Source organism: Anolis sagrei, chromosome 4, assembly GCF_037176765.1.
Source record: "Anolis sagrei isolate rAnoSag1 chromosome 4, rAnoSag1.mat, whole genome shotgun sequence".
NCBI lineage: Eukaryota > Metazoa > Chordata > Lepidosauria > Squamata > Dactyloidae > Anolis > Anolis sagrei.
Window position 1 is genome coordinate 116038350 of NC_090024.1, and position 18769 is coordinate 116057118.

The 18769-nt window shown below is 37.8% G+C and overlaps 1 protein-coding gene across 1 annotated transcript in view; it reads right to left on the reverse strand.

The window, feature by feature from the left end:
• CDC73 (cell division cycle 73) overlaps positions 1-18769 on the reverse strand; it is a 164717-nt gene that overhangs the window by 142166 nt on the left and 3782 nt on the right. Inside the window, exons 2-7 of the mRNA XM_060774537.2 lie at positions 17588-17693; positions 15596-15665; positions 15151-15213; positions 15007-15059; positions 11282-11370; positions 7344-7560 (exon numbers count right to left, since the gene is read on the reverse strand). Coding sequence (XP_060630520.1) covers positions 7344-7560; positions 11282-11370; positions 15007-15059; positions 15151-15213; positions 15596-15665; positions 17588-17693 — 598 coding nt within the window. The remainder of the gene's footprint in view (positions 1-7343; positions 7561-11281; positions 11371-15006; positions 15060-15150; positions 15214-15595; positions 15666-17587; positions 17694-18769) is intronic.

Consider the following 18769-nt stretch of genomic DNA (forward strand, 5'->3'; position numbering starts at 1 on the left):
GATTTAAAATGTTCTCTAGTAATCTCGAGTCTTCCAGCTTGACTCTGTAGTCAATTTCCTCCAGTCACACTCGTGATCCTAGACCAGGGGTCCTCAAACTATGGCCCGGGGGCCGGATACGGCCCTCCAAGGTCATTTACCTGGCCCTCACTCAGGGTCAACTTAAGTCTGAAATGACTTGAAAGCACACAACAACAACAACAACAATCCTATCTCATCAGCCAAAAGCAGGCCCATACTTCCCATTGAAATACTAATAAGTTTATATTTGTTTAAATTGTTCTTCATTTTATTATTGTATTGTTTTTAAATGTTTTTTCCCCACTACAAATAAGATATGTGCAGTGTGCATAGGAATTCATTCATGCTTTTTTCAAATTATAATCCGGCCCTCCAACCGTTTGAGGGACTATGACCTGGCCCTCTGTTTAAAAAGTTTGTGGATCAATGTCCTAGACAGATGTTTTGTTTGTTTTTGTTTTTTGTTTTTTTTTTAAAAAAAAATATGTAGGTCTTCCTATAAGGGAATAATAAAACTAACTGCGAATGGAACATTTCCATTGCTTCAAATCCTATTTACCAGTACACTCAAACTAGAATAGATCCAATCAATCAAACATACATAAATGTTGATTTACCAAGTTCCCATTGATCCAATGCACTTAATGTAGAGGAAGCTAACAATAGGAATTAGGACATTGTTCAGCAACCAAATATTAAACACTCTTAATCAGAAAATATATGAATTACAGAATTGGAAACTCAATTCAAATCAATTATTTAAATGGGTATTTCTCCTTCTGCGTTCTAAATTACTTTGATTTAAGCACGCCTAATTTATAATGTGGAGCAGCTTTTAAAATTACTGAAATCTGTAGTCTGAATGAGCGAACAGAAGAGACAGTCCTCTAAATCCATGTTGATTCTCTTGCATCATGAATCAGATTCATTCTTCAGTATGAAATGTAATGGAACAAGACTACCACCTAGTGCTCACAGTAAAAATAGTCAGGGGAAGAAATGGGATTCTTCTTTTCATATTCTTTCAAGCATTTAGAGACAAGATCTAGGTAAAGAAAACTTAAAGGCAGCTCAGTCTTAAAAGGCAGCCCAACATCTTTAATATAAAAAATGACCTTCTGAGAATTAAGGTTTCTTGCATTATTAACTACTGAAGAAAGTGTTTTGAGAATGAAGTTCTATGGACAAATAATTTCATCACCAGACACTGCAAGGGAAACAAGTAAAAAACTCCCAACACTAAAAATATTTCACATTCATTGAAGGTCGTTTGAGGTGTTTTAGTCTACAAATAAAAGAGCAAAGATAATATTCAAGGATAAGAATACTGGCTGATGAAGTAGTGTTATTATGAAAAAAGCCCTGGCCTCTGCGGACCCAATACTAAAATTTAATAAAATTTCTTTCTTTTATTAATTCTGAATAAAAATGAATGAAATTAGTCTGAATAAAAATCAGAATTACTCATTCTGAATAAAAGAAACAAAGTCAAAGAACTAGCCATTGCTAAATTCTCTTTTTAAAATAACTTTTTAAAAGAGCGTAATAAATTAGTAAGATCTTTTTCCCAAGACAAAAAAGGCACTATTAACAAGCAATTATGAGCAGAAGTGAGCAAAAAAAGTAAAACAAAAAAAGAATAAATCGTGTTCAAGGAAACAAGAACTATAAAAAGAATTAAAAACCAGTTCTGACTACAGTTGGGTTCCATTTAGTATTGCACTCTTTCTCAACCTACAATAGTTTCCTTAAACATTTTTATATCAATTCTCATCAACAGAGTAGAATAAAAAATGACTGTTGGTATCACTGCGGACATATCTGAACATACCGGTCAATTTTCCAGAGTCCTCTGATGTGAAATCACGAAAACTGACAAGATCACTGTAGCCTTTTCTCTAAGATTACTTTAGTTGTCAATTAAATGATTGCAATGACAATAATTTCATGGTTTTCTCTTGCTCGTGTTGATTACCAAAAGGCCTTCAACTAAGTTGCGATAAATGCTATCCTTAACGCTCTGCACCAAGCTGGTGGAAATCCAGCATATGTGAACATCATAAAAAGCATCAATACAGGGTGCACAATGGGTATAAAACTGTTGTCAGAAGTGTGTCATATCAGAATTAACAAAGGAGTGGATCAAGGATACACAATATCAGCAAAACTGCTTGCGGCAACTTTGGAAAGCCTCTTCCAAAAAATTAAACACAAAAGCTGGATTTCAATTGATGGTGAACAACTTTCTCATCTCCTCTTCATAGACAATTGTGTCCTTTTCGCCAAAAATCTGGAAGATTTACAACATGATCTCTAACAACTAGCTCGACTCTCAAAATTAGTAGGACTGGAAATGAACTTGGAGAAAACAAAATGGATGAAAAATGAGCAGTGTGCCCAGGGCCGCATTGTTATAAAGAGAGATGAAATTGAGGAAGTGACTGAATATGTATCCTTGAACAAGTGCAGTCAAATAATTTGGCAAATGGCAAATGAGGAGGAAAATGAAAGGCTGCTTGGACAGCTTTTAATCAAAACTGGACAGTGCTAACAGATTATAAACTGCCAATGAAGGTCAGAGCAGATATCTTCAACACTACAATTTTGCTGGCAATGATATATGTATCCGAAACATGGGCAAAACAAAGTTAGAGGAGGAAAAACTGGAGGTGACTAAAAGAGAAATGGAAAGAAGGATATGTGGCATGACAATAAAAGATAAAGTCAGCAATAAAGAGCTGTGTAACAAAACCGGGGTAACGTGACGTGGTCAATGAAATCTATGAGGCAAAAAGATGGGCAGGGCATATAGTATAAACAAAAGACAACTAATGGACATGTCGACTAGCCAACTGGATACCAAGAGACCACAAGTGGCCCTTGGGCAGACCTCATACTGGATGGGACCAACTAATAGTTAAACATTCAGCCAGAAATAGAAAAGAAAAGCACAGGATCATATAGTTTGGCAAATGGTAGATTTGCATGAAGCCAAAAAGACTGTGAGGAGCGCTATGAGGAGCGGCTTAAGGAGCTGGGCATGTTTAGCCTGAAGAAGAGAAGGCTGAGAGGAGATATGATTGCCATGTATAAATATGTGAGAGGAAGCCACACGGAGGAGGGAGCAAGCTTGTTTTCTGCTTCCTTGGAGACTAGGACGTGGAACAATGGCTTCAAACTACAAGAGAGGAGATTCCATCTGAACATGAGGAAGAACTTCCTGACTGTGAGAGCCGTTCAGCAGTGGAACTCTCTGCCCCGGAGTGTGGTGGAGGCTCCTTCTTTGGAAGCTTTTAAACAGAGGCTGGATGGCCATCTGTCAGGAGTGATTTGAATGCAATATTCCTGCTTCTTGGCAGGGGGTTGGACTGGATGGCCCATGAAGTCTCTTCCAACTCTTTGATTCTATGATTCTATGACTGGGTCGACGACAAATCAGATAGATAGATATGATAGATAGATAGATAGATAGATAGATAGATAGATAGATAGATAGAAACTGAAGGTTCAGATTACTAATCCAAGTTTTACAGAAATTTTATAGTGTTTAACATACTCACTAGTATTGAATCAAAGGCAGCACTAAAAATGTTTTTAATCATTAAGTACTATTCACTTATAAAGAGAGAGAAATCTATCTTCTATTAGCATGCTCGCAATGTCTGCATTTAGTTTCCAATTCTAATCCTAAAAGCCTCACCATATAAATCTACAGTTATTTTTCTGAAGTGCACCACATGGACAATAACTGCTCACTTAAATCAACAACTTTCTAGAAGATCAAAGCACATAAGGTTAAATCATAAAGAGACAGCACATACTATTCACGGGGTTTATCTTTAGTGTGCTAAACTAGATCCTCAATATTTTTAGAAATAAAAGCCTGTCCATTTATGTTACATTTGGAACTTTTAGTACAGGCAGCAGAGTCTATGAATATTGCCTAGGTTTTGCAGGTCAAAAAATATTAGATTTTACCTAATGCAGTTGCTATATGGCACACATTTTCTCATGAATTTTCTACTGAAAACCTTCATATTGGTATCATAAAAGATAATGCATTGTATCTGCTACTTCAGTGGATGATTTTGATTGGCACAGGAGTCCCTTCTGCCTCAGTGTGAACCAGTTTTCCCTGTGCTTTCTGCCTAGGTATGTATTACAACTGACTGCTACCAGTGCATATTAAAAGGAACAAAGTACACTGAAAATCTTTCTTTTTGAGATTTCAAGTCAGAATTCTGCTAAAATGTCCATATTTATTTTAATATCAGAGTCATGTTCCCAAACCGCAGCAGAGAGATCCAAAAGAAAGCATTTAGGATGAAAGAAGGCAAGGAAGGATACATGTCTTGACTCCAACCTCAAAATTCCGCATCTAAATGCACCTTTCTGGGTAGACTTTTTATGCGATCGTAATATCTAATCTGAAGATTTTTAACAAAGAAGACTAGAAATGAAAATAATTGGGGCTGCACATAAACTGTGATTAACATGTCCCTATTTTAGTGCAACATGTGTAAGTTAAATTATATAAAACATATTTAACTTAATGAAAAAATAACCAACTGACAAAGGGGGAAAAGGACTGGAAGTGCAGAGTTTTGGCTAAGTTGGTATAGCAATATAGGACTGGAACAACACAGATAAAAACATAGTTCAGGACACTCAAACCCCACAGCCTTCTCAATTTTCATAAGTCAAGTGAGTACAAACGACTTATTCCTTCCCCTTATCAGTTGAAACAACTTCCATAACACTCAGTTCTTGTGGGTTTTTTCGGGCTATATGGCCATGTTCTAGAGGCATTTCTCCTGACGTTTCGCCTGCATCTATGGCAAGCTTCCTCAGAGGTGAGGTCTGCTGGAGCTGGGAAAAAGGGGGTTTATATATCTGTGGAATGACCAGGGTGAGACAAAGGGCTTTTGTAAGTTGGGCTAGGTGTGAATCTTTTCAATTGACCACTTTGATTAGCATACAATGGGCTGACTGTGCCTGGAGCAAACTCTTCTTGAAAGGTGATTAGATGTCCCTGCCTGTTTTCCTCTCTGCTGTTTTAATTTTAGAATTTTTTAATACTGGTAGCCAGATTTTGTTCATTTTCATGGTTTCTTCCTTTCTGTTGAAATTGTCCACATGTTTGTGGATTTCAATGGCTTCTCTGTGTAGTCTGACATGGTGGTTGTGAGAGTGGTCCAGCATTTTTGTGTTCTCAAATAAAATGCTGTGTCCAGGTTGGTTCATCAGGTGCTCTGCTATGGCTGATTTCTCTGGTTGGAGTAGTCTACAAACCCACCAAGAAAATCCAACAAATGCTACGTTCAGCAAAGGACAAGAGGGATCCTCTCACCTCTGCAGGAGTCTACCGTATACCATGCAGCCGTGGACAAGTCTACATAGGGACCACCAAACGCAGCGCCCAAACAAGAATCCAGGAACATGAAAGGCACTGCAGACTACTCCAACCAGAGAAATCAGCCATAGCAGAGCACCTGATGAACCAACCTGGACACAGCATTTTATTTGAGAACACAAAAATGCTGGACCACTCTCACAACCACCATGTCAGACTATACAGAGAAGCCATTGAAATCCACAAACATGTGGACAATTTCAACAGAAAGGAAGAAACCATGAAAATGAACAAAATCTGGCTACCAGTATTAAAAAATTCTAAAATTAAAACAGCAGAGAGGAAAACAGGCAGGGACATCTAATCACCTTTCAAGAAGAGTTTGCTCCAGGCACAGTCAGCCCATTGTATGCTAATCAAAGTGGTCAATTGAAAAGATTCACACCTAGCCCAACTTACAAAAGCCCTTTGTCTCACCCTGGTCATTCCACAGATATATAAACCCCTTTTTTCCCAGCTCCAGCAGACCTCACCTCTGAGGAAGCTTGCCATAGATGCAGGCGAAACGTCAGGAGAAATGCCTCTAGAACATGGCCATATAGCCCGAAAAAACCCACAAGAACTGAGTGATTCCGGCCATGAAAGCCTTCGACAATACAACTCCCATAACACTTTCAACTGTACTACACATTTTAGTTAAAGAACAATGGAAGAGGCAAGCTTTGCTAATCATCATCCCACAACCCTGGAAGTTCATCAGGATGAAGAAAATCATCCCTGCCACAGATGGCCGACTCCCCCAACTATCAGGAAGGTGACCAAACCACTTATTTATTACTGGTGGAAATAATGGGAGGTTTACACTTCTTCCTAGTTTCCAGTGGTTTCTGTCATTAAGAATCAAGCCAGGGCTATTTCTTTGTGAAACTAGAAACAGTTTGTAGTAGCATCATACAATGCTTGATTGCTGGGTGTCCAAATTTGCTGAAAAATGAACTGCATGGAGATTTTGGACCAAATCAGTCAACTACCTCCCTCACACTTTAGATTTATGTTTTCCCCCCATTAAAATGCATATAATGAAGTTATGTTGTCCAAACCTATTAATTAAATGTACACTAACAATCTGATTATTTTCATACAAATTTTGGAAAGATTGTCAGACTTTGGCTTTTTTAATTGTTGGTTTTGATCCATTTTACACAGAATCTAATGTGAAACATACTGTAAGGATATTATAAATAATGTAGGTGGCATCATTCAAACTGTTGATTAATCAAATCCTAAAGAAATGATTAACACCAACATTACATATAATCTATAGTAAAAAGAAAAAAAAAGGATAAATGCGGGTCTACTTGAAGCACAGCTGTATAAAAACATGTGCATCTCAAGTTTCAAAAAACCAATGATCAACTTGAATTAATCTAAATTTCTCTGAGTGGAGTTTGCATTTCCTTCTTCAATCACTAAGTCACAAATTCGATAACCAGTAGACAGTTTTTAATCAAAGCAGGTCTCAGAAGTCAAAGAAAGTTATATTCTCGACGCACACAATCATGTCTGGGGATCCATTCTGACAGAAGAAATATAAAATACCCAACTTCAAGAACTGTGTAACTTTGCTGAAAAGCTTTGGTGCATCAAATTAAGGACTATTCCAATCTGTATGAAGCTGGATGACACCACAATAGTCATGTAATCTAATCCCTACTAGTACTAAAAGCATAACTGTCACTACGGCACACTGAACAATAAACAACATACAAGTTGAACTCTAAAAACTGTCAGTAATCCTGGGCACATTTATGAGACATAGGCTGCAATGGGGCTTACTTTCTAGTAAACAAAGACAGAATTGGTGTATTGTATATGCCAAGGTTAGCACAGTACACATGCAAGCACTTTTCTTTTCAAGCTCTAAAATGTATTACAAGCTGAACAGAAACATGGTAAAACAAGCTCTTACTTTGCCGGTACTTTGTAAGATGGTAGTTCTTGTCCTCCACACTCTTTCTCTGCTGACAATATCTCTTGTTACATCAACTTCTGCATCAACAAAACTTCGCTGTTTAAGAGCAGTTATGTCATCATCCAAATCAGTCTTAATCGTAGACCTTTTTTTGGCCATGATTTTGGCTTTGATTGCAGCAATTTTTTCCACAGACATAGCTTCAGATAAGGATCTAAAATAAGACATCAAAACATTCATCAGTTACAAACTACCATTTAGTTATATAAGTATAACTCAGTTAACGAAGTAGATGGGTTCCCAAACACTGCTTCTCTATAGAAAATTTGGTACCAGAGGTAGAAATAACATGGGAATAGCAGGGATAGATTCTACAAAAAAAGCAGCTAAACATGTTTCACCAAACTTTTTATTCAAAACTAAACATATCCACATATAAAGGAAGCATGACCATACCAAGCACATTGTTCTGTGCTTTAAAAACTCACCCGCCGCATGTGAAGTTCGCTCAGTGATACGGTTTTTGTCAGCAAGGAACCTGCCTGCTGCAGAAATTCATCGAAAGATTTGTGAAGTGTACGCAAAGTGAAAGCAAAGTGCATACGTGGGTACGACAATTCAAAGATGGCCGTGACAACGTCCATGATGAGGACCGCTTCCGTCACCCTTCTTTGATTACAGACGATTTGGTGGCTTTTGGTGGCGGCAAGTTTTTATGAAGAGGGTATTTTAAAATTGGTTCAGAGATATGATAAGTGTTTGAATAAACTTGGCAACTATGTCAAAAAATAGAGTGAAGTATGTACTTTCTGAAAATAAATTTACTTTTTTGAAATAAACTTTCGTTGTGTACTTATGTTCAAATGGACCTTACTTTAAAAATACCCCTTTTATATAGGGCCTGTCTGGAAGGGCCCTCAGTCCTTTTCCAAATTTCAACCAAGGATGACTTTTTTCACCAAATTCCACTTTTATTATTATCATATTTTCCAGTGTATAAAATGGGTGTATAAAATAACCCCCAACTTTTCCAGTGAAAATATAGTTTGGGTTATACTCGCTGTATAAGACTACCCCTCTTCCAACGCACACCAAATAAAAAATTTAAAAACATCAGATTTGATTTCAATATGGTAATTTTCCTATTACTGTACCACCTTCTCTGTCTCTCAGATCTTGCACATGCACACCTGTGCCGATTCACTGCATTCCTTAGGTGCAAGATCTGAGAATCAGAGAAGAAGGTAAGGTAATAGGATACATGAGCGGGCCAGACGGATGAAAGAGGCGTGTTTTTCTGGGCACATCACTGCTCTCTCTTTTTTCCATACCCCAGGCATCCTTGACGCCTGCATCTTGCTCCATCCTTCACTTACACCTTCCCGTTGAGGTGCCCCCTCACTTCGTCATAGGAACCATGTTAATTCACTTCTTTTCACGAATCCTGGTGAGTACATTTTCTTCTACCATACTTGTACAACACCACCCTTGAAGCTTTCATACAGTCGCCGCATACAGTGGGGATGCGGCGAGGCCGTTTTCGAGTTCCCCCAACCATATGTGGCGACCGCAGATTCTCCAGTCTGGCCCAGAAGTTTCCGCACCCACCCCATAAGATGACACTCGCCGTATAAGACGACCTCCAACTTTTGAGAAGATTTTCCTGGGTTAAAAAGTAGTCTTATACACCAGAAAATACAGTACTTCTATTTTGGTGGCCAGACTGCTATATGTTTGCTTTTTTAACATGCAGTGGATAGATAGGTAAATGTAAAGGTTTCCCCTGACATTAAGTCCAGTCGTGTCCAACTCTGGGAATTTTTTAGTTGTGCTCCTCAGTAAAAGATTCTGGAGGCAAGATCTATTTAACTAGTGCAGATTCCCATTCTTTTCCACTTTAAGCTTTAAAAAAAATACTTATTACTTTATACGTAGCACATTTCAAATGTCCAGAGCACTTTACAAGCATTCCTGAAATTTTCTTTAGAGTATAACTATTCTCTGGTAGGCCGAAAAGCAACATAATCTAATGTAAATAGGAGATGGCTCTAAACCATCTTATGGAAAGCAGAGATACAGCCCCTGCAGTCAAATTTCAGAAGGTGTAAAGATCTGGATAGAGGAGCAGATGGATGCTCTGTTACAAGAAACAGATTTAGGTCTATATCAGATTAAACTGCACATCAAGTAGCAGGAATATTGAGAATATCAGTATAGAAATGTTATGATATTTTATGTCCAGTATCACAATATGATATGACTCCTTTATCCTTGGATTCAATATTCATGGTTTCCTTTACACACACCACAAAAAAGTATTTCCTCCTAGAAGTCTTTGTGGGCATCTCTAGGTATATTTCCAAGTCAAGTATAGCCAAATTATAGGGTTGCTGTTTCTCCATTTTCAGGTATCCATGGGTAGTCTTGCAAAGTATCATGCTATAATTTAATTTATTTTATAAAAAATACAAAGTATTACACATTTTTCCCAGTGGCTCTACATTTCCATTTCCAAGCCAGATTTTTGTAATTGCTTCTTTCAGAGGAACTTAGTCAAAAGCAGTTTTATATTCTTACTAGCTTGGGTACCCAGTGTTGCCTGGGTTATGTGGAAAAGACAAATTTTAATTGCACAAAATGCACAAGGTAGCAGATTAAGTGCAACTGACACCATACCAGATTAACCCAGAAAAACTCCATCAGTATTTATTACATTGGGCAAGTTTGCTCTAGATGCATCATCAGTGGAGTTTGGTGTGCTCTCTAGCTGTAGGGTAAACTACAACTCTCACTATGGTGAGTCAGTCCCCTCAAACCCCTCCAGTAGGTTGAATTAGTCATGGAGGTTTTGTGTGTCAAGTTTGGTCCAGGTCCATGATCAGTGGAGGTCACAGTTTCTCTGGTTGTGGGTGAACTACAATTCCCAGAAAAGAAGGTCAGTGCCCACCCCCCAAGTCCCTTCAGTAATTAAATTTCGGGGTATCTGGCATGTGTGCAAGTTTGGCCCAGATCCATTGGCGTTTGGGTTCACAGTGTTCTCTGGATGTTGGTGAACAACAATGCCCCCAAATCAAGGTGAATTTTCCCCAAAGACCTCCAGTATATTTTGCTGATCATGGGGGCTGTGTGTGCCAAGTTTGGTCCAATTCTATCTTTGGTGGAGTTCAGAATACTCATTGATTGCAGGTGAACTATAAATCCCAGTACCTACAACTCCAAAATGTCCAGGCCAATTCCCCTCAAAACCCAGCAGTATTCAAATTTAGGCATATCAGGTATGCATGCCAAGTTTGGTCCAATCCATCATTTTTTGGGTTCATAGTGCGCTCTGGATGTAGGTGAACTACAACTCCTATAAATTCCCAACAAAGACCTCAAGTATTTTTTCTTGGTCATGGGGGTCTGTGTGCCAAGTTAATTCCAGGGCAATTTTTGATGGAGTTCAGAGTGCTCTTAGACTGCAGGTGAACTATACAGTTTACTTACAACTCCTATAAATCATGGTGAATTCTCCCCAAACCTCTCTAGTATGTGCAGTTGTTGATCAATTCCTCTGTTTGCTGTGTGCCATAAAAAATAGGAAAGGGCTAAGGGATAGGCAGTGGGCAAATTCACACCAATGGAAAAAGAAACACTGGGGTGTCTATGGTGGAGGAAACACATAAAATCTAGGATGAAATTGTCCCCATATGAAAGGCTTCCCTTTGATAGTGGGCAGTATGTGGGACTCTTGTACATGTTCATGGTACTCACTATAACCTGCAATGTCATTGGAGGAAGGGCCATTGGTGTCTCCTGAGAAGTGGGAGCTATAGCTGTTTGTGGAGGGAGGAGCTTGTCTAGGTAAGTGGATGCTCCAGCCACACACACGTACATATTTTCACTTTTATTGTGTGTATAGGTATTAACAATATTAGACATAAAGCAAAACTTGCCTGATTTGTTCTGTCTGCACAATGCCTTCCTTGTGCCCTTCCAAACGAGCTGCAAGCCGCTCTTTGTCAAGCCGCACACACTCTTCATCCTAGTAAGAACAGAAATGTTTAGAAGACCAACACCTACAGTAGCTGAGGTAACCAATGCATGAATAGAATTCCTTTGATCCCTTCCAATGGTACAATTGACTGTCACATGTTGTGTGGCTAGAAATTGTGCTGGATTCCTTCCTTGCACACAAGCACAATAATACTTGGACCAGCAAAATGCCATCACTGGATACTGGATACTTCAGGAAGATAAATAACAATTAGTTATACACCAGTGATACTACATTGTTTAGACCAGGGGTCCTCAAACTAAGGCCCGGGGGTCAGATACGGCCCTCCAAGGTCATTTACCCGGCCCTCACTCAGGGTCAACCTAAGTCTGAAATGACTTGAAAGCACACAGCAACAACAATAATCCTATCTCATCAGCCACAAGCAGGCCCACACTTCCCATTGAAATACTAATAAGTTTATAGTTGTTAAAACTGTTCTTCATTTTAATTATTGTATTGTTTTTAAGTGTTTTTTGCACTACAAATAAGATATGTGCGGTGTGCATAGGAATTCATTCATGTTTTTTCAAATTATAATGTGGCACTCCAATAGTTTGAGGGACTGTGACCTGGCCCTCCGTTTAAAAAGTTTGGTTTTAGACAAAAGCCTTCACATGTGACTAGCTGTCAATGGGCTGTATCTCTATGTTTTCTTCACATTCATGTTTAATATTACAATGAAGTTACAATAAAGCAATCTGACCATTTTCAGTTTAGCGTCCAAGCTACAATCACGTTTGGAAAGCTCTTTGCCAATTACCAATTAACATAATACATCATTCATTTCTAACATTTCAAAGACTCTTGAGGAAAAGTGCTTCCTTGGGTACTCCAAAGATCCCTGAGAAAGATCCAAATAATTACAAGCTGGCTCCAAAAGCTCAAGGAGGTTCTGAGATACTCTTTTCCCTCACTTGATGAACATCACCCCTGGCCAATGCTGCATAGCAAACTACTTTCAAGAAAATTTAAAAAAAAAACACACACACTTTTTTTTCTAAATATGACACAAAGCAATTCAACCAAAAAGAATCAGACAAGCGTACGTTCATACTTTAGCCTGAATGACAATTTAGATTTGCCACACTGGGACTGTGGCACAGCTGTCTGAGTGTCAGTTGCATTAAGATCACTTCTGATTGGGTCAGAGTGAGCTTCCGACCAATTGTGTAGCTTGTTGTCGACTTTTGCAACCCGAAAGACAGTTGCATCTGTCAAGTAGGAAAATTAGGTACCACCTATGTGTGGGGAGGCTAATTTAACTAATTTACGAGGCCATAAAAAAGACTCCAGCAAAGCACTCCAGCAAAAGCCTGTGGGGAATGCAAAAGTACTTCATCAGTGTCGCAGATGGACGATGAAAGTGACAGCTCCCCTGGCGGACAGAAAAGTTAAATAGCCTCTGACTGTTTGTCTATATCTGTTGTGTGTCTTCGGCATTGAATGTTTGAAATATATGTGTACATGGTAATTCGCCCTGAGTCCCCTGTAGGGTGAGAAGGGCGGAATATAAATACTGTAAATAAATATATTGTGAATGACAGCCATTAAGCCAAAGACTAGAGACAGTGACATAGTGCCTAAATGGGCTATAGCAGGGGTATCAAATTCATTTTATCAAGGGTCACATCAACTTTATGAATGCATTCAAAGGGTCATAGAAACCATGAATGGAGAATCAGTGGATACAGAGAGCCAACTATATATATTTTTACACAGTGGTCAGTGCTTTTATCTCCATTTGGGTTACCAGATGTCACTGAACAACAACTTCCATCACTTTTAATCATCCACCATTATTAGCTATGGATTACAATCAAGCCAAAGCACTTATTAAACAATGTATCACAGACACAGAGCGACAACTAGATCTGGCTTCGGTTCCAACCTTCCTTATCAATGAAGACAGCAGATATCTTGCCTCCCCTATGGCATATTTAACAAACTTAGAGGTTCTTCTTCATCGAAAGGCTTTCACCCTGGCTCGATGCCACGCTCTCCCATCAGCTGCTACCGGAAGATCCCTTTCCCAGAGAGACTCTGCCCCTGTGACTCGGGTCATGTAGAAACAATAGAACATGTGCTCCTTCAATGCCCGTTCTACAGGGACATCCGTGCCAGGCTTATCTTACCTCTGTTATACAAGCACCCAGGCCATTCAGGACAATTTTATACCTCCATGCTACTTGCAGATATTAATTCAGCTACAACCTACAATGTTGCAATGTTGCAAAGTTCTGTGCAGCAGCATACAAAATCCGTCAGGGAATGACTAGTCCCAAAAGTTAACTGTGTGTCCAGTAATCTTCTTCTCTGAATCTACAATTTGGTGATGGATCTGGGCATTGTATGTTTTTTTACCCTGTTTCCCCTTCCTTTCCGCTCCCTCACCCATATTGTGCCTCAGTAGTTATATTTATATTTTTAATGTACCAAACATACCAAGTTTGTATGAAAATGTGACTCTATTTCCTGTGCTGGTCAATGACTGAAATAAATGATTTGATTTGATTTAATCATCCACCATAAGGACTGGAGATTATGAGAATTGAAACCCAACAGCCCTTGTGGGTTGGTGAAAAGTTAAAGGACATTTTAAAGTCAGACATTATTTATTATTGCTTAATGTTAATAGATTTTAACTGTTTAATTTTTATTTTTAGTACTGGTTTTTACCAGCACTGAATTTTCATCTTGAGTCCCTTCAGGTGAGAAGGGGGGGGGAGGGGGGGGTTAGAAATGAAGTAAATAAATAAATACATATTTATTTTTATCCCGCTTTTCTCCCATGGGTGGGACTCAAAGCGGAGACATCATATCCACAAGTCTTGTATCTAGATTCAAACCCCACTTTCTTGACTAAACAGAACAAACTGCAGCCTTTCAAATGTTACTGCATCGCAACTCTCATCAGCGCTAGTCATTATGTCTAGGGATTAGATATATAATAATTGTAGCCTAGCATCTGGAGGGTCACATATATGGATGGCTGGATTCAGCCACGAGTTTGACACATGTGGACTATGGGGTCATACTTGGTGTAAAGACAAGCTGGCCATCAAAGGTAGAGCCAACTATACTGACTTTGCCACCCATTGTCTTCCCCTGAAACGCCCTAAAGTCACATCAGCAACACATTACATGCATCTGGTATAACGTTCATAGTTTCAGAGCAAAATAAACTCATTACGATTGCTTCCATCACAAACAAAAGTGCAGTCAAGTCCCATATCACTCACATGTTTTCTTGATCACTGCACTTAAGGTAAATGTGTTTCCTTTGCAGAATAAAGTTCTGACCAGTGAAGGTAGATGCACTAGCATCCTGCCTGCCCTTCTGCTAATTTCAACACAGGCTACTGAGCATGTGCAAAACAGTGGTGGATAATTTGGACAGACTTAGTTTCGAGGTATGGCTGATTCTGGGGCAGGACACTGCTCAATTTTTTCTAGTGCCTTAACCTCCACTGAGGAAAGCGGTCTGATACACAAGTGCAGTAAACAGTGATATAAAGCATTATGAAAATAATAGGGAAAACACAGGCTGTACAATATTAGATGCAAATAAACTCAATTATCTCCTATCCACAAAAAATAATACACAACACATTACTAACTTACCTCTATTCTAGGTTTCTTTGCTTCTGCTAATATTTCATCAGCTGCTCTTTTAACTACAAGAAAAACAAGGAATTAACAAACATTTGTGGGTAATGTTTTACAAACTGGAAGCTTGAAATTTAAAATTTAAAAATGAAATTATACCTTGAGTAGATCGCTGAAGGCCTATTTCAAGTGGTGCACTTCTGTCAATACTTGATGATGTTGCTAATGTACAAAGAAAAAATAGTATGAAAAACATGAAAACAACATTATTTTATGAATAAAAGAACCATAATAATATAATTATATAATTATATAATGTGGGCTCTCTAACCAACCATTAGACACTTGCAATAAAAAACAATACAGTATTCCTTGAGATTAATTCCACTGACACCTTTCTAATAAGTGATAGATCAGCTTTCATTTTATAGATCTGTTCCTAGCTATTTATTTCATTGTATCATGATTTCACGGGTGTTTTCTTAACATATCTATTTGGTACATGTCATAGGCTTCATTTCAAACATCAAATTCAGTCAAATATGGCAAAAATATTACAGTGATTATTTTAAAAAACAAACAAAATAATACATTAAATACTCACAGTTTTCCCCATTTAGGTATGCAAGGAGATCTTTTCGATCAGGTCTTCTTACTACTGGAATGTTTTCCGTCTAAAAATAAAGATAGCTAATGTAAGAAGAAAAGAGTAGCAACCTATGTGCCATCTGATGACAAATTACTTTCTGTACCTCAAATGTAAATTGCAATTTCAAACATACGATCAATAAAATGTCATATGGGGAATATGCAATGTTTTTCAAGATAGAATTAGCATGCTAAAAACCATCTTGACACATATATGAAAAATATATTTGTGAGTAGGACAAGTAGAATAAAGTTAGATTCACTAGTGAACTTGCAAGCACTCATACTTAATACATTTATTCATGTTTATTTTCATGAAACCATCAGAAGGTTTCAATATCACATTCCCCAAAATATCTTGTAGAATGCAAAGTCTAAATCTAATATATCAATGGAGGGAAACATTACTAGGAATTCAAATATTTTCCCAGCAACATAAGTAGTACAGTTGCTCTTCTGCTCTTTAAATGCATTGCTAATTATAAAACTAGCTTCATAATTGGGAAGAACTGGATTACCACAATACACACAGCCCAAAATTAGGTATCTTTACATTCCACCTCATTTGCTCATTTAGTGGAAAGACACTTCTATATTGGCCCCAGGGTTTAATCCACAAGATTTCTTTGTTGCTGTTGTAAACTATTTCCTTCCTCTTTTCTTAACCTTCCACTAAACTAAAGAAGATGCTACCAATGCCTGGAGTTACAACACCAAATGACCAAGCTCTTCTGCAACTGACATTATTGGGTTTCAACATCACCCAATAATGGGGAAGGTCCTGCTGACCCTTACAGCAAATTGTTAAGCTAATGTATTTTCACTAAAGGCAATAGCATCAACAATTACGCCATGGAAGCTAGACTACAAGCTACAACCGGCCCCTGGAATTCCTGGAGCTTGCTACACAATAAACAGATTGTGCACACAATGCTGAGACGCAAAACACTGTCATCTGGATCCTGTGTCATTATTAAATGACTGATAAGCTAGATATCACATACAAAACAAGGAAGAGCTAAGCTGCCCAACCTGCTACACTTCCCCCATCTAATTCTGATGTAGAAGCAGTTGCTGCTTGAATTTTATTAAAATTATACATCTTGTATGGAACATTCTCTGTACAGCTGTAGCCAATGCTGGTGTTTTAGGATACACATTTATTTCATACATACAGAGTAAAATCTAAAATGTGTCTTATGAAAGTGAACAAGTACTATTAAAATATATTTTAGTGATGCACTCACTAAGCACCACTTTCACTTATTTAGCAGGATTCCCCAAGCCCCTGGAGGGGAGGCATGGGGGAAAATCTTGAATCTGGATCTAACCCACAATTCAACCTGGTCTCAAATAATAAAATAGAAACAATAATGACACTTACTTTGCTATCACTCTGATACAGTTTGCCCTTCATATTTGGAGAGACCTTCAGACCTATTTCTCCATAACATTATTTTAACTAGCTAGTCTTTTCACTGCAAGTAAAAAATCATCAGTGACCAGTATAAACCAAGTTTAAAGCTAACCATGACTTTCTTTAACATAAAATCTCTCCCTATTTCCATTTTTTCATGATTCAGTTAGCTTTAATTCCAATTCACATAGTTCAAACAGTCTCTAAGAAAATCTGGAGTGATTAGTAAAGTGAGAGTTAAGCATGCAAGCTGTTGGAGTACACCATAAGAAAAATGATACTTTTTGTGCATTTTCTTTAAAAGGCTTGTCAAGAGCAAAAGTGTTACAGATTCCTTCATCACTCGCCTCCTTCTTCTCTGAACTTTTTGTTTAGCAACACTTTTTGTTTAGCAACAAACAAAAATGTTAATTTTAAATATCACAACACAAAAGAAATATTATCAATATAAGAATGTTGCTATGAATGTTCAATTAATTTTTCATTGTTACTCAACCAAATCTAAATCCTCTTCTGAAGAAATTAACTTACTGCAGCACGGCGGACATAAACAGGATGTGATAGATGCACATTATTCAAGAGAAACAAGATCGAATCCAAAGTGTAGTACTCTCTTGGTTGGCCTTCTTTTCCGGTCCTATAATGTGAAGAAAACAAAGATGGCTCAGATTTGGGGACAAGGTGCACCATCCATAGATCATAGAGTAATAACAACAACAACAACAACAACAACAATAATAACACTTTATTTATATTCCACTCTATCCCCCTCTGAGCAGATTCCAACATACGCAGAGAGGCAATGCCTTTAATACAGTGGAATAACAATAACACACAAACACACAGAACAATGGTAAAGGCTTTGTTTTGTTTTCTGAAGTCTCGACTAAATTAATAAGATAAAATCATGGGGAAATCAAATGCAGTATCAAGTGTTTTGCTTGGATAAGCATTCATATATTGTAAGTAACAGTCCACTAAGATTTAAATGAAATAAAACTTTATGAACTGTAAAGATGCCACAAGGCAAGGTTGTTTTTGTGCAACAATCTGACAAGGCGGCATCTCCTGCAAATTGTTACATCAATGACCCACTAATGGAAGAAACACAGATACACACAATGCATTGGAAATAGTTTTGTAATGGCTAACCATATGTTGGCTTATGTTGGTGAGTCTCCACTTCACTCCACAAAACCTTTAACTTTCCCCCAATTTATTACCACCAGAGTACATTCTTCTCAGCTTGTAAACCAACTCAGCTAAACTTGAAAATACAGTTCAAAACAATAGCACCATATTTGTAGACTATTACAATACTTCTGTTACGTAACTTCTATGAGACAATTATGAGTGTTATATTTCTAGACAACAATCTCTATATAATAAAACCAGAGTTGCCAATTTGAAGACTGGTGATCATGGTAGCTCAAAAGATAGTATATAAAATAAGCTTTCAACAGGTTGGATTTTTTAAAAGGCATACCATGTCCACTGATTCAATCAGGACATTACAATTAAATGAACAACTGTAGGGATTTCAGCATCAGCTTTTAAAAATACACTGCCTAGTGCCTATTATGGCTTGCTTCAATCGATCAATCGTTGTCCCTACATTTTTCTTGGTTCTTTTGTTTTAAAAGGTGGGATTCAACCAAAAGTAGCAAAGTATGATAATCATATTTTATTATTAGTTAGGATACACACAATATA